The following is a 25,102-nucleotide window of genomic DNA, read 5'->3' on the forward strand; positions in this document are numbered from 1 at the left end:
TCAAGACACTTTTAAAGCATTTTATAAATTTATTTTAAAAAATAACAATTGAAATGACATCAATGATCAATCACCTGTGCTCCCCCTACAGCTGAGGGAAAAAACCTTCCGTATAGTTGAGTCCCAAAGGAAAATCAAGACATTATTACCAGGCACCCATTAGCCAGAAAAATGCTGTTGGTCCAGTGGTATAGACACTGACATGTTCAATGTACCAGTGCAATTAAAATATATATTTACAATTATCCTGTGAAAAAAAGCACTCAAGAAGTGAACTATGCATTAAACCAGTTATTCACTCATCCATTCACTCTTTTTGCATCTATGAAGCCATCACTAGTCACAAGGACAAATGAATAAAAGAACTTCTAGTAACAAAAGAATCCAAACCTCACCCCCACTTTGTGGGTTATTATGTGCTAAAATGACCACAATAAAAGGGCCATGAGCTACCTGAAATGGCAATGACAAAATGACAACTGAAGCATTTCAAATAAAACCAAACTCAAACTCGTGAAAACAAAAATCCGCAACAATATGAGGTTGGTATTACTATGTACAAACTTACAGACACAAATAAATAGCATTTTAGAACTGTTGTTGGCTTAAGTACTAGAAATTAGGTCTGAGGAATTTCTTTCTGAACTCTGCATCTTGAAGGTTCCTAAACAAACCAAAGGATATAAACTCTTCATTGTTTTTAGTAATCTATCATCTGAAGAACTTGGGGCTTACTGAATAAAGTTAACACCTGAAACTCACATAAAGAGCCAGAAGTTTCTAGTGAGCCCACAGGTCAACCCTGCCTAACATCCGCAAGCCAGGACAGATGGCTAGATTCAAGGGACTTGGGAGATACTTCACTTCCTGCTTTCTTTGCATAGCTCTGTACCTCTATTTTGTACCACTACAGTGATTTCCCTTTGTGATGTTTTCTTTAGAGGGTTTAATTTCTTTTCCTTCTTAATACAGCTAGAGTGAAATCAAAGAAAGAGCCAATCTCTACTCTTGGTATTTAAATCAAACCCAAATGTTCTTCAAAAGGATTGTTTTCCTTCTTTGTTTCCAAGAAAACAGCAACTCTTCTGAAATATCATCTTAGTTCTCCCAGGGTTCCACGTTTAGAAAAGAAACAGATTACTGAGGCACAATCCACTCTGGGAGTTGTGGTCCTGTTCCTGACCCTGCAGGAATCTCTATTTCCAGTCCGCAGTTTATCCCCAGAACATGGATGCAATGTGAAAACCTTTCCGCACAATGCCTACGGAGAAAAGGGGAAACAAACAGAAACTGGCACCAAAGAATCAGCTGCCATGGGAAGAATGAGAATGTTCGCTCTCCAGGGCCAGCACAAAGCGCAGGAGTGAAGCCAACATACATCTCAAGCTCTAGTAGGCAAACCTGGACTATGTCCAGGATAGCTTGATTGAACAGTGCTTTCCAGAAATTGTCAAGGACCAAATCTCAGACTTTTCCCTTTCCGTGCTTGTTAAAAGGTTATAGTATAAATGTAAATTATTCTCTTCATCTTAATGATCCATCCCAGGTATCCATCCACTGGTGAATCGTGCTATGACAACATCAGAGTATATATACTACCCTTTGTCCTTCTAGACGGAAACAAACATGAACCTTTCTATTCCCCAAATGCTGTCACAAAGCCTGTGATTGAAAATCTCTAGTTCTGCTCTGTTAAGGAGTTACTACAAATGTCCTCAGCACTTCGGCACAGAAGTTCTATAATTTTGTTCTCTACTTAGGAAAGGCAGTGTCAAGGCCCAGCACACTCTAAGTTGTCTTAAAAGTAACCACAGCAAGAACTACAGTCCATATGACCTGTCGACAGACAAGCAGACCACAACTTGTCAAAGCTAAGAGATTCAGCTATATTTTTAGTGCTTGAGTCTTTTATCAGTCTATCCCCAGCGTTAGCTTCTTCTTGGCTGGAGTCCAAAAATACCAACCTATCATCTGGGTAGAAGGGATTCTTATTATTACCACAGATTAGATGCATGTATCTCAGAGAATTTATTGTTTCCATATCATGAGATGAAGCTTCCTTGCCTGGAAACCATCTCTGAATACAAAGTGTCCATTAGTCAGCCTGAGATCCCCCATCAGAGGGATGGGCGCTGTTTGGAATCCATGGGAAGGAGTGGGCTGCAGCTTCCCTGACTGCAGTTTAGGTTGAGAAGGTCGTTCTCCTCTGCTGAGATGGCTGGCTGGCATTACCAGTCAACATTAAGTGCTAGGTGTGGTACTGCTGGGCTGGCATGGGTCCCCTGCATCATCCCAATCCATGAAATGTCAATGTCACCAACAGTCTGAAATAAGTCCTGACTGAAAGGGTGAGTCAAAGGCTTGCAACTTCAATTTGCCAGACATCCTTGCAATTATAATACTAAGCCACTTATTAAAAACTAAGTGGTTTCTGTCCTGTAGAAAAGGGCAGAATGTAATCGTCAGTGTCCCATTGGAAGAGGTGATCAGTTTCCTTGGAACAGTGGGAAACAGTGCGAGGAACATGACCGTGATCAGTTCCATCACATGGCCTGGGGTTAGGACACTCGGATGATCTGTGTCATAGCCTCTTCATCTGCTTGATTTGGATCCTACAAAGAAAGCATAACAATTAAAGTCCTTTGCAAAAGAACTGGGAACTCATGGCTCTCACTACTTATCACCAAGGGAAATACACAAACTAAGTAAACCAAAGGCTTGTGATGTATCTAAGTCTGCACACACGGATTGAGACGCAGCTCCATTAGCAAAGAAGAGACAATACACCTTATTCATAAAAAGATTCCAAGTCTCGCCTGGCATTCCATTAATAAACACTCCAGAGTTGAGAGTATCTCTCTTTTCTAGGCACCTATGCTGTGCTCTATGCTTAAGGATTAAGGGTCCTTAGGCGGCTAAGAAAAAGACCCAGAGAAACCAAGTCATGTTGTATATTTTCTGATCATCATATTTAAATACTGAGCACTTAGCAGGGCTGGAGAGGACGCTGGAATTAATTTACTTTAATGCACTCATTTTGTAGATAGACCTGAAGCCTGGATGGGTGAAGTGATTTGCCTGGACAAGAGTCAAAAAGTTACGGAGGAGCCCAGCAAGCACTAACTCCCAAATCTCTTGGCTCCGATTTAATCTTCTTTCCATTAAACTCTGCCTACTGCCTGCCTTTTACAAAACACCTGCAGTGTTCAGACAAGGAACAGCCCTTGGGAGTTCCCTGGCGGTCCAGTGGCTAGGATCTGGCGCTTTCACTGCCATGGCCTGGGTTCAATCCCTGGTCGGGGAACTAAGATCCTGTAAGCCGTGCAGTGTGGAAAAAAAAGGGGGGAGAGGATCAGTCCTTGGAAGCTTTTTGCAACACTCCACAATAACCACCTTCAGTTCCTCCAACACTCTGAAGCCTCAACTGGTGTGATCCAAGAAAAAGCTGAAACATTTCTGGAGGTGGTAGGAACAGAGGCTGGGTCTTGATCAGTGAGCATGAACAATAACCAGCCTCTACTGAGCTCTCACCATGCGCTAAGCACTGTGCTAAACAGGTGCCTAATGTGACTTACTGCATGAAATCCCAACATTCCTATAAAGTATCAACAGCATCCCACTTTACTGGTGAAGAAAGTGAGGCTAAGTAACTTACAGAAATAGTTTGAGATCTGCTGCAGAAAGCAATGAGCAACTAGCATGCATCCTTGAGCACGGGACTGACATGATTAAGAAAGCACCATCTTATAAAGACAGATTTGACAGTAGTGCAGGTGGGATGTGATGGGTATACAGAATAAAGCATCAGTAAATGGGAGGAACGCATTAATTCAACAAACATTTACTGAGTGCTTGTTCTTAAGTGGGCATCATGCTAAGTACAATCGAGAACAACAATCCTCGACTTTCTACACAGCTTACAGTCTAGTGAAGGAGATAACTACTGCATGATCACACAGATAAAACAATATGATTATTATCACTATTGCACTCAAAAGAAAAGGAAGATGTGAGAAAATAATGGGGTAGAAGAGACCTCTGGATATGGCCTCTCAGATTTAAGAACTCTGTATTTTAGTCTAAGTGCAAATGGAAAAGGGTGGGAGTAGAAGGGATTGAAGCAGGATGGCGAGGTGATATGATACACGTTTAGAAAGATCACACTAAGATGTGGAGAGGGGCACAAGAGGGGAAGAAGGGAGACGAGGCAGCTGCTGTAACTGAAGCAAAGAAGAGCAGGTTAGACCAGGCTGACAGCAGTTACGAGGGAAAAAAGTAAGCTGATTCAGAGTATATTTTAGAGTTAAAACCAAGAGGACTTCAAGAATTGGACAATTGTAGCTTTAATAACTGGGTGAATGGACATGTCACTTGTTGAGATGAGTGTTTGGTTTAGTCATAAAAAAATAAAATAAAAACCAACAGTTCTATTTTGGACACACTGACTAGAAATGCCAATACGATATAATCAGTGAAATTAGATGTAAGAACCAGTATGGTTACAGACTAAGTTCTGGAATTACACTGCCTAGGTATGAATTTCAGTTGCACCATTTTATTAAATATTTTACCTTAGGCAAATGACTTAATCCCTCTAAACCTCAGATTCAAATGTAAAATGGAAACTATAATTCTTACCTCATGGGGCTTGAGCTTGTTGTAAAGATTCAATGAAAAAATGCTTACAAAAGAAAAGTGCTCAACATAATGGCTGGCACATAGCAGTTAAGTGTTAGCTGCTGCTGCTGCTACTACTACTACACTAAGAAACAAACCTGTTCTTTGAAAATCAAGAAAAGTGAGAATTTCAAGAAGGAATTAATAGTAATAACTGGCAAAGACTGGAGGGAAAAAAGGCCACTGATTAAAGACCTTAGTTCTTTTAAGGTGAAGAGGGCTCTAAGACACACAATGTTGCATCTAGTTTAGAGACTGATTAGTACCTAGTTTGAAAATGTCAGGAGGACAATGCGAAGGCTTCCACCCAAGAAAATACAAGGCAGTAAAGACAAGAATAAATGGTATAAATCTTCTTACCTGCATATGGGGACTATCTTTTTCCTTTGGAGAGAAAAATCGTCCACCTTCACCACGCTTCCGTGCCATGGCGTGACGGTGCCGAGACTCATGCAGGTATTTCTAAAATAAGAAAAATAAAACTACTAGCTGAAACTAGCATAGCTGTCTAATGCTCAAAAGTTTAGGACAGCTGTGATCAAAGCCACCGGGGGCAATTATGACCTTGTATTATGGAGAAATCTTTGGAGAAAACATAAACAGCAGCTAGCCATATCTAACTATCATAAGAATGTAAATGCCAAAAGAGTAATAACTAAATAAAGATTCCCCAAAGATATGAGAGAGATCACTACCTACCTCCCAATATATATCCTCTCTTTCACTTTAATAACAAACCAAATTTTAGTTGGCTGCTCAGTAAAAAGACTGCATTTCCTATACTTATTTGCAGTTAGGTGTGGCCATGTAATTAAATTTTGGCTAGTGAGATGTATGGAACTTCTTGAATGTTTCCGTGAAAGAATGCCTTTCTTATTCCCTTTGCTCCGAGGCTAGAGCCCAGACAGTCATCTTGGACTATGGACAGCACACTAAGAATATCAGGACAGTAAGAAAGGAGGAGAATGGGTCTTGAGGACTGGCAATGTGCTACCACAGCCCAAGACAATTTATCTCTGGACTTCTTTTACGTAAGATAAAAAAAACACCCTATTTATGTCATATTTTTTAAATATTGCAGTTGCAGCTCCATATAGCAATAATAAATGCTTTTACAAAAGGTAACAGCTATCTAACTTCAATGTTTGGAAGGTACTCAAGGAAACAAACTACATAAAAGGTAATTTCAAAAGTAGAACCCTGCCGTTCTCATCCTGTATCCTTCCCAATGTTATACATACCCTTCTTTCCTTTGGAATTTTCCCTTCTGCCTCTAATTTAGCCCGGGCTTGCCTCCTCTTAAGTATACGGTGGTACTGTTTGGCATTCACATAGAGAGGCTCTTCTTCAAGCATCTCTGCCCCAGGGAGAGGGATTCTCTGGATAGCAGGCACAGAGCCAGCACCAGGTACCATCTGTGTGAAAAGAAAATCAGAGCTTATTAACTAGTGACATGAAGTATGGACATGGGAGACAGTTTATTGGTCCCTGTTAGTTTTCTTCTGAATGCTACAAAAAGCAGCTTTTATAGGACACTTAGTTAAATGCAGATTCTTGGAGAACATTTACACCAAAGGCCTGCATTTTATTTTTTTTAACATCTTTATTGGAGTAAAATTGCTTTATAATGGTGTTAGTTTCTGCTTTATAACAAAGTGAATCAGCTATACATATACATATATCCCCATATCTCTTCCCTCTTGCGTCTCCCTCCCACCCTCCCTATCCCACCCCTCTAGGTGGTCACAAAGCACCGAGCTGATCTCCCTGTGCTATGCAGCTGCTTCCCACTGGCTATCGGTTTACATTTGGTAGTGTATGTATGTACATGCCACTCTCTCACTTCGTCTCAGCTTACCCTTCCCCCTCCCCACGTCCGCAAGTCCATTCTCTAGTAGGTCTGCATCTTTATTCCCGTCCTGCCCCTAGGTTCATGACCTTATTTTTTAGATTCCATATATATGTGTTAACATATGGTATTTTTTTTTAACATCTTTATTGGAGTATAATTGCTTTACAATGGTGTGTCAGTTTCTGCTTTATAACAAAGTGAATCAGTTATACATATACATGTTCCCCTATCTCTTCCCTCTTGCGTGTCCCTCCCTCCCACCCATCTAGGTGGTCACAAACCACCTAGCTGATCTCCCTGTGCTATGCGGCTACTTCCCACTAGCTATCTATTTTACATTTGGTAGTGTATATATGTCCGTGCCACTCTCTCACTTTGTCACCGCTTACCCTTCCCCCTCCCACATCCTCAAGTCCATGCTTTAGTAGGTCTGTGTCTTTATTCCCGTCTTACCCCTAGGTTCTTCATGACCTTTTTCTTTCTCTCTTAGATTCCATATATATGTGTTAGCATACGGTATTTGTTTTTCTCTTTCTGACTTACTTCACTCTGTATGACAGACTCTAGGTCCATCCACCTCACTACAAATAACTCAATTTCGTTTCCTTTTATGGCGGAGTAATATTCCATTGTATATATGTGCCACATCTTCTTTATCCATTCATCTGTTGATGGACAGTTAGGTTGCTTCCATGTCCTAGCTATTATAAATAGAGCTGCAATCAACATTGTGGTACATGACTCTTTTTTGAATTATGGTTTTCTCAGGGTATATGCCCAGTAGTGGGACTGCTGGGTGGTATGGTAGTTCTATTTTTAGTTTTTTAAGGAACCTCCATACTATTCTCCATAGTGGCTGTACCAATTTACATTCCCACCAATAGTGCAAGAGGGTTCCCTTTTCTCCCCATCCAGCATTTAGTTTGTAGATTTTTTGATGATGAAGGCCTACATTTTTAACAAAGATTCCAGATGATTCTGTAATAGGGGCCAAGGAGCCATACTGAGAAATGACACAACCATGTCCAAATTTTTGTCCACACAACTGCTCCATTTTCTAGGAATGTCTGCTGCCATCTAATGGTCATGAATGGTAATCGTAAGGCAATAAAAGAGCACAAGGAAAACACAAAGGAACATAGGTTCAGATTGACCAAGTGCTACTAAATGCTTTTAGTTATATAAATAATTTAATTAAATTGTTAACTTACTATATAATTCAACCCATATTTTCCTAAACAAACAAAAACAAAACACTGTACTAAATGTATGAGGAAACAAGTAACGGGCTCCCGTGCCCCACTATCTTCCCAAGTATAACAACTTTGAATGGTTGTATTGTTTTTTCTGGTAGTTCCTCTACTTCTGTGCAGGTTTCTACTACTCATTCTTAATTTATCCATTTTAGGTACTGTATACTGACATCCTATTTTGACATATATGAGGATTTAGCTTTCACTCACACCACCCAACTCTCCTTCCCTATTTTCCCAATATATCTACATCACAGTTTTTGGTTTCTCTATTGATTACAATCTTTCTAATTTTGAACTTACTTCTTGTTTTACCCACGCTGGGCAATATACTTTCCACTTCCCGAAGATCAGTAGTTTGTATCTCCCTTCATTATTTGAATTATGAATAAGATTACAGAAAAGCAAATACATCTGTTTATCTTCTGCTATATCTCTAGCACCTAGAATAGTCTCTGGCACATAGTAGGTGCCCAGAATGAATTATGGTTTGTTGTAATGCTTATTGTAAAAGTAGATCTCTGTAAGTGTCTTATGGGATTAATTGCAATCCCAAGAGGTCAGCATTATAAACAAGCTTTATGAGAGATATCAAATTGCAAGTTGAAGAAATTTTCAAAGACAAAGATACATGGAAAAACAAATTACAGGTGAGAACAGTGAAATGAAAAATCAATTTTCTTACCATGACCATCCCTCCTGAGTTGACCACATTGCCTGCCACTGGTAGTGTCACAGTGACAGTCCCTTGCCCACTGCTGGTTGTGTTGGTATTGGCTCCGGTCTGAACAATCTGTGCTCCTGCCAAACTGGCTGCAGGGATGGTGATCATGCCTGAAACAGGGACTGTAACTTTAAGAAAATAAAACATAAAACAAACAAAAAACAGGTACACAGAAAGGAGGGAACACAGTTAGTCCCTCTTCTATGTGGCCCACACTTATGCACCCTGGAAAAACATACTCAATAGCACAAGGGGAAAAGAAGCTCTCTTCCATTCTCTCCCTGGTTTGCTGTATATAATCCAAGTAATCACAATCTTAGAAATTCTATCAACTATCTGGGTTCCAGTTCTGAATAAAACTACCCTTGAAGTGGATACTTCACTGGGTATTCCAATAATAGTTTTCAATGGGTGACCAGAAAGTTTGGAGGCTTCCCTTTCTATGGGTCAGTATGACTCCAGCTATATCAACCGTTCTTATATATATGAATAACCTGCTTCAGGATGAAGATTTTTATAAACTTTTAATTTGTCTACCCTAAATTGACAATGAGTCAAACAGCTGCAGGACTAAAACTTCCAATTAAACCAGGTACTCCAAGCCCCCAAGCTATCAACAGCAGCACTTGAGAATTTGTTCATCATTCTCTGAGCTCCTGCCAGTTCAGGCCCGAGTCATGGGAGAGCACGCTTACTGCACTCACTGGATCTTGTATACTGCCAAATTTTAATCACAGGTCAAACCTTTAGTCATAGAATACATACCTCTAATAAGGGCTATGCACTGTGTTTATTTGGTCACATGCATGTCTCACTTACTAGACTAGAGGGTCTTTGAGAAGAAAACTACTTTAGTAATGTGCTACATATACACAGTGGGCATATAAGTCTTCTTGGAATAAATTAATAATGAAGAGTGGCCCAGAAAAAAAAAAAAGCAGCAATAGCAATAAATGCCAACTTGACTTATGATGTATGTCTCTACCACTAAAGAAACTCCATATTTCTAATCTTCTATTTAGAAAACATTTCTCCCCAGAAAGAATAAAAAGCTTATACAATCCGTAGGGTCCTAGTGGTTGTCTTTAACAACCACTGTAGTTCTACAAATGGAATCAACAACGGTCGCACATTGGTGACAAGGAACTAACAATCAACGGAGACTTAGAGGAAATTTTGTTGTTTTTCAAAAATATGTCATATAGAGGTCGCCACAAAATTTCGAAAGCAGTCATTTGCTCAGGATAAGAAGGATGCCCCCAAAGTGCCACAGAAATGACGGGCACACGTACCTTGCTGGAGAATGGTGCCATCTGCGTTAACTGGCTGATAGACGATGGTCTGCCCCTCGGCAGTCTGTGCCACTTGCTGCCCCTGGACAGCAATCTGCTGTTGCGTCTGTAGGAAATAAATAATGCCACAATTGAACGCATTCCAAAGACACCACAAAGAAAAGGACTATGTAGTCCTTTTTAAGAAAAAGAAATTTTTCTTCCCCATTTCTACTACATGTGAAATATCTGACTCAGTTGTCTAACCCTCCCAAAGCAGCTGTGCTCCTGTGTTGACACAGTGGACAGTGGAATTACCTGCGTCTGGCCAGCAGTGACGGCTGTCTGGGGCTGCTGGATGATGATCTGCTGGGTCTGGCCCTGCTGGCCCTGTACCTGCACAGCCTGCCCACCCTGGATCTGGATCTGTCCAGGTGGGACCAACTGTATCTGCGGAACAGAACATAAAAGATTAGTATCCTGCTGACACTGGCCTCCTATGGTTCTGGAGTGTTAGTTACCCAAATTCCTCTAGAAGGCAGGGAATGCCCTAAAGAGGAAAAAAAAGAAGTCCTGTTTTGCTCTATTATGAATTAGAGATAACTTGTTTTCCATTTATGAAACAATGGGGGAATTTTGAACACTGTCTAGATACTGGATGATATTAAGGAATCAACGTCAGTTTTTAAAACGATGATAGGCTGGCATGTGTATATATTTTTAAAAGCATGTTCATTTAAAAATATACCCTAAATATACCTAATATACCATATTTTTAATAGATGAAATGGTACTACATATATTCAAAATAACCCTTGAGTAGGGGAATACAGATGAAAATGGATTTACTTAAACATAATACTAGTTTGTGTGTTAAAATGGGTGATGAGGATTCACCATACCATTCTCTTTGTTTTTGTCTGTTTGAAGTTTTTTATAATAACATATTGAAAAAAAATTAAGTAATTTCTAATTTTTCCAACTGGGATTCTATAAATATGCATATACAAAATCCTTAAAAGATTTTGTATAGAAAGTTTGAGACTATCATATCAGACATCCCTGCAGTCAACACTGAGATTTAACAAATTAAATTAGAAAGTGTTGGTAAATAAACAAGTAAAGAAATTTATCTGGTTATCTGGATCTTTTTCTACCTGTTTTGGATAGCAAGGAATACGTATTACTGGTCAATAGGGTTTCCTCTTCTATCTATTCATATTCTTTGCCCATTTTTCTACTGGATTGTTATTTTCATCAATACATAAAATTTTTTTTTTTAATGTATTCTGGATACGAACCCAGTTAAGTGTTAAAAATACCTTCTCCAAATTTTGTCTTCTACCTTTGTTTTATGATATATTTTGATGTATACAAGTTTTTATTTTAAAGTAGTCAAATCAATTTTTTTTTGTCTTTAAGAAATCCTTCTCTACCCCACAGCATAAAGAAAATATTCCTGTAAAGAGAATATAAATGTTTCCAAGTATGCTTTTTTCCATTTAGATTTGTAATCTATCTAGCAAGTATTTTTGATATAGCATGAGGTAGAGAATAATTTTCTTTTTTGATATCATTCTTAAACCATTTCTTCACTGATACTTTATACTATTTTTGTTATATACCAATTTCCAATATTCTTGCATCTATTTTTTGGCTCTCTACTTTAGTTCCATTGTCTATATCAAGCCAGGGATATTAATCTGAGAGCATAGATTTCACTGGAATTCTAAAACAGAAGATGCAATCCAAAAAAGAGGTTAAGTACACTTCTAAAAGACACAGTTATTCAAAAAACACTAAAGCGACCTCTAATAAAAATGGATCGAAATTTTAAGCATTCTAAGGGAGGCTATGGGATCTCACCTAGAGCCATATTATATAACATTAACAGAAAATAAATTTTCCAAGATGGTTTGATTAGTTACAGTCCTGCTTGGAGGGAGGGGAATAAAATAACCATTTCAATGTCTCTTAAAGGCCAAAAGAGAAAATCCCAAAATTTAGAGCTGAAAAATCACAGAATTTAGAGCTGAAATGAACCTTAGCAATCACCTGATATAAACTGCATTTTCAAATGAGAAAACTGACACTCAAATGACTTGGCCAAGATCAGAAAGTTTGTTTAATGGCAGACCTGTGAATGAAGTCAGGTCATCGCACTCGTGGTACAATGTTCCTAGCACTGAATCACACTATTTCTATTCAACAGAGAAGAGGGAGTGGCAAGGGGGGGGGTTGGAGACGAGGCAATGACAGCAAGGACAGAAATGAAACAGTAGTGTGAAACTGAGGCAAGTACACACACTAAAATATATTTAAAGGCTCACACATTTATGCATGGAGAAACATGGAAACTATTTTTAATCCTAACTAAAACTCTATCTTGGCAAAAATATGCCAATAGCATTAAAAATGATCTTACCCTTTGCCCAACCAATTCTTCCAATCCAAAGAAATTACCATAAGATTAAATTCAACTGAAAAAATAAAGCTATAAAATTCAAATACATTTATAGTAATCTTACCTATAAAAGCAAAAAAAGAAAAATAAAACAAAAATCCCTAAATACACTTTGTAAATCAGAAATTCTGATTCATCAAATTGACCGTTATGAAGGAATTAAAAATGATAAGAAAATCATGTAAGGGATAAAAAAAAGCAAAGTAAAACAAACAAAAACACCAAACACACAACAATGAAAACTATATGCATGTGTATAACTATGTCTGAAAGGTGTGCACAAGACTACAAGGGAATATGCAAAACTTAAAAGTTTGATTTATCAAGCATAGCCAAATTTTTTCAACTTATATTACATTCCTCCAGAAAAATGAAGACATTAATGAAATAATTGTAACTTAAAACAAATTAAAGATGTAAACAGCTTGAGAAAATTTTAGTAAAAAGTTCATAAACATATATACTCATTGGGATTTAGCTATTAATTACAAAGGTGAGATTACTTAAGTATATACCTCTCTGAAAATTATTTCTCACTAACAATACTTCAGTATTAACCCCTCACCCAAAGCCAACAGCTCATCCTTTTTAACAAGGACATAACACTCCATATGAATACAGTATGATGTATTCAACCATTTCTTTATCCTTATTAACAGACACTCAGGCTACCATTTTTTATTTATTTTTTTGCTAGTAGAATGCTGCATGTACAAATGTCTTTGTATATTTTTCCCTACATATTGATGCTTTTGTTCCTATAGAATAGATTCTCTGAAGCAGGACAGGTAGATCAAAAGGCTTATGTATTTAAGAGTGAGATACCTTTCCAAAATGACTTTAGAATTTGAAAATTACCAAAAATAATGAGTGTTTCATTTTCTTCACACCCATTCTAGCACTGGATATAATTACTGTTTAAAATTTTTGCCAACAAGATAAAAATCCCTCTAAAAATTTGATGCCACAGAGTTGTGTGTCCTGTTTACTTTTGTTTTCTGTTTCCAAATCAGTCTTTCCAGTGGATTTACCTAACTATATGTCTGTTTAAGGAATCAGCTTTTATTTACTTTTCTACATTTGTTGGTTTTCTACTTCATTAATTTTAACCAATCTTTTGCTCATTTTGTTCTTTTCCTAACTTTCTAAGAGAAATACCATTGTTTATTTGCAGTTCTTTTAAAATATTTAAGTTTATAAATTTTGCTCTAAGTACAGCTTGAGGTGTGTGCGACAGGTCTGAACTGAAATATTTCCATCACTTCCTAGATAACTCAAGTTATAAATTACATGGAAGGAAATGAAGACTATAAAATTCCCTCCCCCAGTGCCCAGAAGTGCCAACTGAGATCACACCAATGAATTACTTTTATTAAACTAGATTCTTTTTATATTCTTTACATTGATTTGAGATCACGTCTAATATCTTAGTCCTTACCAGAGATGTCCAATTTCTGTATAGCTCTGCTTTATATCACTGACACTACAAAGGTGGGAAATCGACTAAATGCGAACAGAAAGTAAGAAACAATTAAGTGCAATATCAATTTTCAGTTTGCAACAACCTATTTCTTAAAACCTGTATCCTATTATTCTGTCTAAACATTTTTAACAATACCACTCACCTGCTGCAAACCCTGTGTCCCAGATACAGGTACTTGCATGATGGTTTGACCTTGTCCACCAGGAACAGCCTGGACCATGATGGGTTGGCCAGTTGATGTGATTAACTGGCCTCCACTGACTTGTACCATTAATGGCTGCCCCTGGACCTAAAATAAAGTAAAATAAGAACAATGAAATAACATAAGACACAAAATGGTTTTTACCAAAAGACAATCACTGCATCTACTCTGCTGCCTTGCTAGAGGAGGAGAAGGTAGGAGAGACACTAAGAAAATAAGTCTCAAGTCCTCATCCTCAAGTAGTCTTCTTTGAAAATACAGTATCTTTGACTAAATGCCAAGCTGAATACTTTAAGGTCAGATATAATGGAGAATAAGCAGTCTTTGGGAAGTCTCAATAGATACAAGGCATTTATCATCAAATACAGGCTAAACCCATGAGAAGTATTTAATCAAATCATCAAGGCTATTATTTTTGTTTTTAGACCAATATCCAGGAATACTCTCTAGTGAAGGCTGGAGAGGAGGCAATGAGAGGGAGGGCTGATGGTGGGGATGGTGGTTGACTGCAAATAAATTCTAAGTAACTTGTAAGGAGTAAATCAAACTGAACCTAGCAACCACTCCAGGTTAGGTAGTGAGCAGCTCTGGGAGCTTTTATAGAATGCCCTTCCTCCCTACAGTTTCTCAAGCATAAATGAAACATATATCTTCTACCCTCTTCACCTCACTAAGAATTCTAATCCTGTGGTTGTTCAAGGAGCCCACTAGCAAAAACGCCTAGAAATATATTGCTGGTCAGTTTGCAATCTCTGTGGTGGAACTTCTCACACTGGACCCTGCAATACCTGCATAGTTATTTTAGCTTTAACAAATATGAAAATTATACAAAGCGCTCAAGTGCACCAAAAACTCCCAACTTTCAAGCTCCAATGAGTAAATGGATTACTCTAGAAGCTGGGGCATTGTAAGTGCTCTGTGACATCTTGAGTCTCAATATAAAAATATCTAGCCAACTGCATTCTGAAAGCCAAAAAATAAGCCACTTTTGTTCAATAGAATAGCTGAAAGTCCAAACTTTCTATCTTTGTTTTGAGGAATTATTTGTAACAGATCAAAAGAAAATCCATATATCTGAAATAATCATTATTAATGCTAGTGAAAGTATGTTCAAATAAGAGGAATTAGTTAAAAGACCGATCTGTCCTAGATTAGTAGATTAGATATTAAGCCTCCCCCGACCCCCAAGCATATCATAATCTTCAGGAACATTCAAATCCTGTGTTTTGTTAAACTGTTCATTGAGAAATTCCACTTTACTTTTTAAAGACTTGCATATGTTCTATGAGGAAAGACTTTCCAGAATATTTATTGCACGACTAACTGAAAGAAGTATTTAAAATTCTCCAAAATACTGAGAGCGCTAGAGGAAAGGTTTCCATTATTTTCATAAAGTACCTCCCTTTCTTTAAATAAAATCTGCCTAAAGTAGGAAACACAAGTTTTAAGGCACAGCTATTAGTAATTTTCTGGCTATCCATCATCTTAACTTTTCCCTTCATTGACACACTTTTCCCTATATATGCACACGATGAACTATTTGAGACTCCAAGGAACCCACTGTTTTTACAACATGTGAATGAATACAAGCATACATGCATCAGACAAGAAGCCATACAGTTAAGAGCAGGTTACATTCCCATTCCACAAGTGGTTAATGACAGTACTGTTTTATATTTCAATAAGATGAAGCAAGCATGAGAAACATGAATCACAAACTGCTGAACTGAGATTTGAATATAGTTTGGGAGTACCTATGAGCTCAGCTTATTTCAGCTTAATTTATGTGCGGAATTGGCTGTACATCATCATCAAACACTATGAGTGGCAGGTTTGGGAGTGGGGCTGAAAGGGTAAAGTGAAATGAGTACAATAAGGGGTAGTTCACTGCAGGATACTTGCTAAGCAGCACTAATAATAAAGTGAGATGCCAGTTTTACATTCTCGGTCCTACTCTGAATCATTTCCATTCAATGGAGGGAAAAAGGCAGGGTACTCAAATCTTGTCAATTTCTCAAAAATATGGTCATTTTAGTTAAAGTAACCTATAAACTCAGAAAAGACTTATGCTTCTTCACTTATCTTTATATAGGAACCGGCCAAAATATAACCCCAATTTACATATTTAACTTGGTCACACATAACGTTAGGAAACTGCATTGTTTAAGTAGGAATTCTAATGGTGGCTATAATACTTAAGACTTACAGAAAGCATATTCCACCTCTGTCCAAGAGCTATGGGGCAATCTCTGCAGATCTAACAATAAGACAAGTCATTATTTCCCCAAGAAAGGTAATGAAAAGATAGCAGTTAAGAGATTAACAAGATTCAGAGATTAGATCAATCTTGTCAAGTGCAATCATTATTGCAGGACAGGACAGCCAAGTTGTCCTTTTAATAAAAATAAAGCACAATCTACCCTAGTAAAATGTATATATTTTCTTCTCCACTATCATAATACAAACTCAAGAAAAGTTACCATGCAATCTTATTACAGTTTGATCTCTAAATAGGTTCTAAAGCCACTTGTAAGAATTTCTTCCTGTCCCTTATACTGATTCTTTCCCAGACATTCCCAAAGAAACATTAGCCAAACGGCACTTTTCAGAAAATTGATACTGGGGTCACTACATGATTTAGCATGAAACATTAGGAAACTGGCATCTTCTAAGCCTCAAAGACAAGTTAGCAGCATCAAAGACATGCAACTGACTTTGCCATTTCTCCATGAGATCCTACCACAAACAGCACCAAACATGAGGAGAGGAGAAGTTCATGCAGTGCTTACAGAGAATCAGAGAGGGCACCACTACCTGGAGGGTCTGGACTTGCTGGCCTGAGGCGGATGCCACCTGGGCCTCAGTCTGCAACTGGACAGCAGTAACACCACCCTGCTGCTGAGAACAGGAACAGGAAGAGCTTGAAATGTGTCAGGAAGGAAATGTATAGTTCAAGACATGAGGTCACCTTACCTCTTATGGGAGAGGGAGGGTCTTCTTTCAATAGCCCCACCCTACACAGGACTTTCAAACTGTAGACTCCCTATACTGAAGCTGTTTTGTTGAAGTAACAGATTACAGATATTAGCCCTTTGTCCCCAGAGTGGAACTCAAAACACACTTCCATGACTCAAAAAACCCAATATAGCTGACATCATTAACAAAAACATTTTTAACACAGTCCTTCCCTCCAAAAATAGGTATTTGATCCTTCTTCGTGAAGTTATTTTAAAGCTCTTTTTATTTCCTCCATTGAATTCACAAGAACAAAAAAGTTAATCAGGTTTTAGCAGCTTTGAAGCTACAATGAAGAATTTCTGGAACTGAAATGCAATCCCCAGAAAGGAAGAATGAAGGTAATCACTAGAGCCAAAATCATCTTCAAGAGGTCACTGCTCTTGTGTCCCCAAACTAGGATTACTCCTACTCAGCTGGACTACCTTAGAAGCAATGTTTTCACAGATTTAACCTAATTTTTATTACTCCTAATAGTAAGTTCTGACAGAACAAGAATTCACCCACCAGGGCATTGGTACGAATGGAGGGTCCTCTGTGGAATCCCCTTTTCTACCAAGGCAGTTGAAGGAAGCTGCAGTTACGTGGAAGGAAAAGCCAGCAAAGGAATTTCGATAATTAATCTCTTTTAATCAAGGGTAGCTCCTTTCTTTGATCATTAGATGGAACAACTCACCATCAAAACATCCTCTGCCCTCCCTACTAACTACTTTTCTATATTATCTAAGTTCCATTTTGGAAATAAAACATTCCCAATCTTGGCCTAAGGTTAAATCAATGCATAATAAATTTCTTTTCTTCCAGGGAGAAAAAACCAGTGAAGTTTTCCTAAAATAAAGCCAGGTATAAATCATCAGAAAATGTAATCTGTGTATAAATTCAAGAAGGCAACCTATATTAATTAGGATAAACCAGCAGCAGGGAATTCCTTTCTAATATATGCTACCCATAAGTGTGGCTATCTAAATATTATCCTCATGTTAAACTAGAGCTTTTCAAAATAAGCACTGTGATGGATCAAATCAAAGGACAGTGGATTTCTTAGAAGCTATCTTGGTTTGTTTACTGTGGCCAAAGCCTTACTAGACCACAAGGTAGCTTAATCAATAAGAGAAACAACCAAATTGAATCCAGGAAGAACAAAAAAAACCCCTCCATAATTCCATCTGAAAACAGACTAGGTGTTTGATTTCTAATACGATAAAAGGGGGCAATTTTCTATTAAACCAGGCTCCCATGAAATCAAATTCTAAGTGGTTATGGACTGGATATAGACTTCTGAACAGAGAAAATGAGAGAAACTGCAAAAAATCCAATCTTTGAAAAGCACTTCGGCACAAGTCACCAGACCCACTCTTATAAGATCTGAGACCTCTCGATTCCGCTACTGAGCAGTGCTATTATCAGCTCTTTTGCTGTGATGTTTAAAGCAGTTTTACTTCCATACCTGCTGCTGAATCTGTCCAGCCTGTACAACAATCTGCTCTGTTGAACTATTGCTGTTTGCTGTATACTGTTCCATGGTCCCTCCAAGTTAGAGTCTTGACCACAGTGATTTTCACTCTGGAGATCCTAGAAGACTTCAGGATGCACTCCTATTAGAAAGGTAGGAAAAGTAAAGTGAGATTGTTAATAAAGGCTTCACCAGATGCTTAACCTTGATAACGCTATTTAACATATGTAAAAAATGCTCTGTCATTTCTCATCAGCAAACTTTCCTTTCAAAACTACTAGAGCAACACTTAAGAAATTCTCATTAAGCTACAACATCACTTTGTTACAAGGCCTATTTAACACTGATTTTCAGGTCTGCACATGTACTTTAGAGAACAGTTTCTTTAATTTGTAACACATTTGCACTACACATGGCAAGCAATTTAAAATTTCAGGGTTTATTATTTAGTAAGTAATTACCCAGACCTGAAGTCAAACACGTTGCTTATCAAAATCTCCATTAAGTAGTGTTAAGTAAGAAAGACCGAGCAAAGGTTTAGGAGTTTGTGTTTTAATCCAGAGCAAGGAATAAAAAGGAATTACAGCAACAGCAGGCTATGATTTTCTCTGAAAAGAGTTTAAGTTTTCCTCAGTCATGAATCTGAATGCCTAATAATACCCCACCCTTTATTGTATAATTTTAACTTTTACTATGATAATTTTCAAAAATGTATCAAAATAGTGAGAACATTATAATGAACCCCTATGGCCATTACCCAACTTCAACAATTTTCAACCCATGGTCAATCTTATTCCACATATATCTTATCCACTTTCCACCCACCCCTGCATTATTCTGAAGCAAATCCCAGACACTTTATTATTCCAAACTCCAAAAATACGTCAGTATCTATCTCCAAAGAGTAGATTCTTTTCTTTATCGTTTTATCACAATGACATTGTGCCTCTACAATTACTTCAAAACGTTAAAAAATTTGTAAGCTCTTAATATCAAATATGCAGTCAATGCCCAAATTTACTATTCTCATACACTTTAACAGCTGAAAGCTCCTTTTTGAAATAAGCACACAATTAGATAAACTGAAGTGATATTTGAGAACCTTGAATAAAGATCTGATTCAAAAATTTTAAATTATATAAATTATCAAAGGGTAATTCACCTTGGAAACATGGGGGAGGTACAGCTGTATATAAGCAAAATGTAGATAAATCTTTCCCCAAACTTTTCTCCAGGCCTTCATGAATTCTAAAATTTGAATGACAAAGTTATGTGGGTTACATGATCTGCACATCACAGCAGCAAAGCAGTGCACCACTCTCCACAAATCCACACATGGTGGAGGATATGAATCACCCAGCATGATTGTAAAGTGTCTCAATGTGATGTGAAGAAATCAAAATATATTCAAGTGCGTGCCCAAATATTAGGAAGAAGTATATCGATGGATGAATAGATGGAGAGAGATATATATACAGGTATCTCTCTGAAAAGGCAAGTATAGTACATTAACAGTAGACTCTAGATGAAGGGTATACAGGTGTTTATTGTAAAACACTTTCAACTTTACTGTATGTTTGAAAATTTTTATACTAAAATGTTGGGAGGAAAATCTAATAAAAATCGAATGAGGGGCTTCCCTGGTGGCGCAGCGATTGAGAGTCCGCCTGCCGATGCAGGGAACACGGGTTCGTGCCCCGGTCCAGGAAGATCCCACATGCCGCGGAGCTGCTGTGCCCCTGAGCCATGGCCGCTGAGCCTGCGCGTCCGGAGCCTGTTGCTCCGCAACAGGAGGCCACAACAGTGAGAGGCCCGCGTACCGCAAAAAAAAAAAAAAAAAAAAAAAAGAAAATCGAATGAGCCTACTACTCATAACCAAATTGGTATGTAGTATAAGAGTGTAGGAGTTATAAACAAGTGACAGGATGACTATGTCATCACAGCATGATGGTGTGTGGCCATGTGGTTCTTCAACTCGCTACCCTTGCTCTAATGGAATACTCACCAAGCACACATCTAGCTATAATTTGGATTTACATATACAGTAGCCGACAGGGAGCAGATATGATCAGAAACACAAGTAAACTTGATAGTTATTTCTCATTGCATACTGAAAAACTGGCTTTCTGATTTTTATGTCTCTTCTGAATTGGGTGACTCAGTTGGCTCCTGAGAGATTCTGGGAACAGCACAGAAAATCAGATTTGCAGCCAGACGAAGTGGCTCTTCCAGGGAAGCGAATGGTCTTCCCTGAACTCTATCTTGTCTCTAACTGCAATACACACAATACATTTATATTTCTAAACTAATAAAATTAAAAATTAAGGGTCATGATACAAAACAGTGGTGTGATTGCATTTATATGAAACCCTGAATAGGTAACAGTAATCTAGAGACAGAGAGCAGATCAGTGGTTTCCTGGAAATGGAAAAGGGGGAAGAGGGGAAGGTGGGAAGTTGACTGGAATAGAACATTTGGAACTTTTCTGGGGAGATAAAATGTTTTATATTTTCACTGTGCTGGTGGTTGCATAGGTGTGTAAATTTGTCAAAATTCATCAAAATGTACACTTAAAATGATTATCCTTTAAGTCTAAACTATATCTCAAAAGAGTTGATTAAAAAAAATAAGGATCAGGAAGGAATGTCCTCTATATTTTAACAACCCACCCCACCCCAAATCCCCTTCCTATATAAGATTTTTTCCTTGACCGCTCATTTCCAGAAGTTTACATCGCACTGGAAGTGCAGGGAAATGACTAATAAAACGTCATGCAGATTTTCTTCTTAACTAGTTTACCCTGGTAATACAAATGCTGCAATTTAAAAACACTTAAATCCACTATACTTTGAAGGGTCAAAAGGAAGCAGCTTCAAGTCTAACAGCAATTCTCTGTCATATTAACGAGGGAGCGATTCAGCGTGGAGCATGATACTGAGACTGCTAATGGTGAAGGCTGGACGCAACTGGCTTCTATGAAGCCATGTGTTCCCATTACTGTGAGCTTCAATCAGCAGAACTGCAAACATCGTCGTCTTTCCTCAAGTGCCTTTCGGCCACATTCTGACAGAATTAAGCCAGCCAGCTTTAGTCTGTCTAGCTCTCACTCCTAACTCAAAGTTTGAATGTTTTTTCCTCAAAGAGAGAAAGTGAGTATGTTTATTCCGGTTAGCAAGAAAATTTCCCTTCCTCTTCACTTCAAGCTGCAGAACCTGAAATGCAGCTAATTACTTCATTGTGGAATCCATTCATTGTGGAACCACACACATTTTTATTTTAAAGCTAAAACTTCCAGAAACTCAACTACAAGCAAGTGAAAAACCCCATAGAATTATCATATTTGACAATCACTACCAGGTAAAAACTAGAACGGCAGCTTTCAAACTTTGCTGACAACTCACAGTAAGAAAAACATTTCACATCACAAATGCACATGCAACATATTAAAAAAGTAACTAAAACAAAAGTTTCATGAATACTTACCTTCATAACATAAGATGAACTGTGATAGTTTCTATTCTATTGTAAAAAATTACCAGCATTGGCCCACTAAATTGACTTCACAACTCAACAAACAGGTTCTGATCTGTGTTTGATAAAAGACTAGAGAATAAAGGGCTGTCCAGCTTCCCCATCATCCAAAAGGTTCTGGATTGCAGTTCCTAACTTGCTTCTTAATCTCCACTTATGATGTACCACCTGTCAGACACCGTCCTGAAGGTTTTAGAAATAAAAGTAAAACTGTGACTAAGATTTTAACTTCAAAGAGTCTTTAAATTTAGTAAAGGAGTAAAAATCTGTACTGAACCCCTAAGAGAAAAACAAATATGGGAGTAGGGAGGACACAGAGTTCTTCCTATTGGGAATCGATAAAAAGGCTTTAGAAAAATGTGGCATCTGACCTGGTCTTAAGCATGAGCAGGATTTATATATGTGATGAAGTGGGAGGGAATGGAGTGCTCCAAATGAGGATAGAGCATAAAAACAAGGAGAGAAAAATTTCCACATATGAACAGTATATACAAGGCCACATGTCAAGAGAAAGCTAAGGCCAGATTACTGTATCTCAACATTCCAGGCTAAATTTTTCTGCAGATAGGTGGAGTCTCTAGAAGGGTTTAGCAAAAAAGTGACCAGACTATAACTGTCGCTTAGAAAGAAGTCTAGCAAAAATGTTTGCTGGTGTTTTAGTGACTAGATATAACCATTTTTAAGTACCAAGGTATTCATCCAGTCCAAAGGCAAATGTAAACATTCTAAAAAATATCTAAACCACAGTGCTCCATCTGTTAGATATTTTAAGAATTTAATAAAATTTAAAAATGACTTAAACAATGAAAAACTCATTACAAAAAGTGAAAACAAAAACTGTCCTCAAATTTTTAGTAGTGGAAAGAGCACTACTCCTCAGGAGTAGTTTTCTGCAACCTACCAATTGTATGACCTTAGTAACTGTGATTATACTAAAGGCCTACTCTATGTGGCAAGGACTGCTGCACTCGGTGCTTCACATAAGTAAAAACTTTTAAAGTCCTAGGAGAAAAATCTTCCTTTTCCCCCCAAAGTCAGCTGCTATTGTGGAGCAGAACCCCATAAGCCAGAAACTTATTTTTCCAATCTTAGAAAAAGTGTGTTTTTAGATTTCTCCTATCCGAATTTCCACAAAATAACTGCTTCCGAAAAATTCCTTAGCAAGATATACAAGTGTTTTTACCAACTGGGCTTTCCAGCCTAAACTCTCACGGCAACTGCCCACTGCCCTGTACTTTCTTCCCCCTTGAACACACAGCAAAGCTTGGTGCCTCTGCACTTGCTTTTCTCTTTGTGAGCAATGCTCTTCCATTCTTTCTTGTCCGAAGAAATCCCATTATCCTTCAAGGCCAATCAAAAGTGTGGCAATGCTGGCCTTCCACCGGGGCTGTTGGTAGCTCACACATCAGTGCACCACAGAACTGAACTTGGCCCCGTTACAACACTAACCGTGAGATATTAATTACTGTTCACCTGTCAGTCTCCACCAGGCTGGGAAGGTTCTTATCGACCTCTAACCACTCCCTCCCCAGCACACAGATGGACGCCTGGTACATACTAACTGTTCGATACTTGGTTGTCAACGGAGATTTCCTTTCACCCTAACCAAAACCCCACAAGACTGTTACGTTTCTATAAATACCTGCTGAGAAAACATCAACATACTGGAAAAAAACAAACCAAGAGATGGCTGTGGACTGAGCTAATGAGTGAAACCTGACACGTTCAAAGTGACACAGAAAGGTTAAAAGAAAATAATTGTGCATTCCCAAGGGAGCGAGAGTTCACAAGATGAAAAACAACAGATAAGACTAATGAAAGCAAATTGTGCAGCCTCCGGGAAAAGGAATGCACAGGGCTCGCCACCTTCTATAGTGAGGTTCCAGGCACCGAATGGACAGGCCTTACAGCCCGGGCAAGGACGGGTGACCGCCTGGTTGCGCTCCAAGACGGAGGTGTGCAGTTCTGCCCGGCGATCGGGGCGGGGAAGAGAGGAAATGACGAGCCAAAAGGGGGTGGTAACGGCGCCGGGCCGGAGACCCGGGACGAGCGTGCTGGGAGGTGGGGCGCAGCGGGGCCGGGGAGTGGGTGCACTAATGGATCCCCTCCACCGATCAGGGGGACAGCGGGGACGGCGGGGTGGCCGGGGCCCCCCTTTCGGCCCACCCCTCTCCGCGCTGCACGCGGGCCCGATGGCTGCGGCGCGCGTCTTCCCCGGGCCTGCCTCCCGACCCAGAAGGCTGCAGACAGACAGACCCGCTCACGGAGGGGTGGGGTGCGCGGGCCCCGCGGGGGGAGACTTCCCGTCCCGAGGGCCAGAGCGTGTTGAGTGCAAGGGCGGGCTTAACTGGGAGGCCGGAAGGACCAGGAGGAAACCGCCAAGGCCCCGGGCCCACGTGTGTGTGTATACCTGAGCTTAGGGGCCTTGGTGGCAGGCAAACCCAACACCCCCCGGCCTGGGGCCTGAGAAGCTGTGCCTAAGGGTCGGGGGGACGGGGACGCATCGCATCCCCAACTGGCTCTGGCACCCTGCGAGGCTCTGGACCCCGAGATGCCTGCTCCCGAGGGCGCCATCCCCGCGCGGGGCGGCCCCCTGCAGGCCTCGGCCGGGAGTGCCCTGGGGCGCTCGCAGGCTCCAGCCTGGGCCGTCGGGAGCCCAGCTCGGCTAGGCTCAGCTTGACTCCCCGGGCTCGACGGGCGCCTGGGCCTCTCCTGAGTGGTCAGCGAGACCCGCCAATCGGGGCGCTGGGGCCGGCTCTGGGCCGCTGGATATTGGCTCCTCACACTCACCGTGCCTCGCTCCCCCGGTTCGCTGCCCGCGCTGATTGGCTCCAGTACCGGACCCCGAAACCCAATCAGAGGCTCCAGCCGCCGCTGCCGCCGCCACTGCCGCTGCCTAGCAAAATGGCGAAGCCGAACAAAGGGGAATCGGGCCTCCCTCCAACTGCCTCCGCGCAGGCGCCTCTGAGATCACGCCCCCTAACCCGAGCTCGGGCTCGCCCCACCCCCAGTTGATGGAGCACTGCTCAGGCGTCCCCTGAAGCCACGCCCACTTCCCTGATTGGATCACACCCCCCGGCCGAAGGAATACGCAGGCGCCTTCTAGACACGCCAGACCCTTCAACCCTTCAACCTTCAAACACCGCCCTGAGCATAGTACCACGCAGGCGCTAAGTT

General features: G+C 39.7%; 1 protein-coding gene across 7 annotated transcripts; it reads right to left on the reverse strand.

Annotated features, from left to right (window-relative positions):
* Positions 1–15: 15 nt before the first annotated feature.
* On the reverse strand, positions 16–24,756 carry NFYA (nuclear transcription factor Y subunit alpha). Of its 7 annotated transcripts, XM_060021844.1 has the most exons (12): positions 24,716–24,756; positions 21,878–22,108; positions 19,557–19,642; positions 18,389–18,536; positions 16,738–16,824; positions 13,867–14,013; positions 10,096–10,227; positions 9,799–9,904; positions 8,468–8,634; positions 5,919–6,092; positions 5,038–5,139; positions 16–2,612 (listed from the first exon to the last, which is right to left on the reverse strand). In XM_060021844.1, exons 4-12 carry the CDS (start codon positions 18,461–18,463, stop codon positions 2,559–2,561), a joined length of 1,044 nt encoding a protein of 347 aa, XP_059877827.1. In that variant the 5' UTR covers positions 18,464–18,536; positions 19,557–19,642; positions 21,878–22,108; positions 24,716–24,756; the 3' UTR covers positions 16–2,558. The 7 variants fall into 7 exon arrangements, with proteins under 7 accessions (XP_059877827.1, XP_059877831.1, XP_059877832.1 ...); XM_060021848.1 differs by lacking the exon at positions 24,716–24,756 and having other exon boundaries at positions 16,741–16,824; positions 21,878–22,220; XM_060021849.1 differs by lacking the exon at positions 24,716–24,756 and having other exon boundaries at positions 8,468–8,616; positions 21,878–22,218.
* Positions 24,757–25,102: the final 346 nt, after the last annotated feature.

This window comes from Delphinus delphis, chromosome 10 (genome assembly GCF_949987515.2).
Source record: "Delphinus delphis chromosome 10, mDelDel1.2, whole genome shotgun sequence".
Lineage (NCBI taxonomy): Eukaryota > Metazoa > Chordata > Mammalia > Artiodactyla > Delphinidae > Delphinus > Delphinus delphis.

Bases quoted from the DNA above. Each gene is read 5' to 3' on its own strand.
- NFYA (XM_060021844.1), bottom strand. From the start codon at position 18,463: ATGGAACAGTATACAGCAAACAGCAATAGTTCAACAGAGCAGATTGTT. The intron at 6,093-8,467 runs GTAAGAAAATTG...CTTTTCACACAG, and splicing joins ACTCAGGAGGGATGGTCATG to ATGGTACCTGGTGCTGGCTC. The intron at 5,140-5,918 runs GTATGTATAACA...TTCTTATTTTAG, and splicing joins AAATTCCAAAGGAAAGAAGG to AAATACCTGCATGAGTCTCG.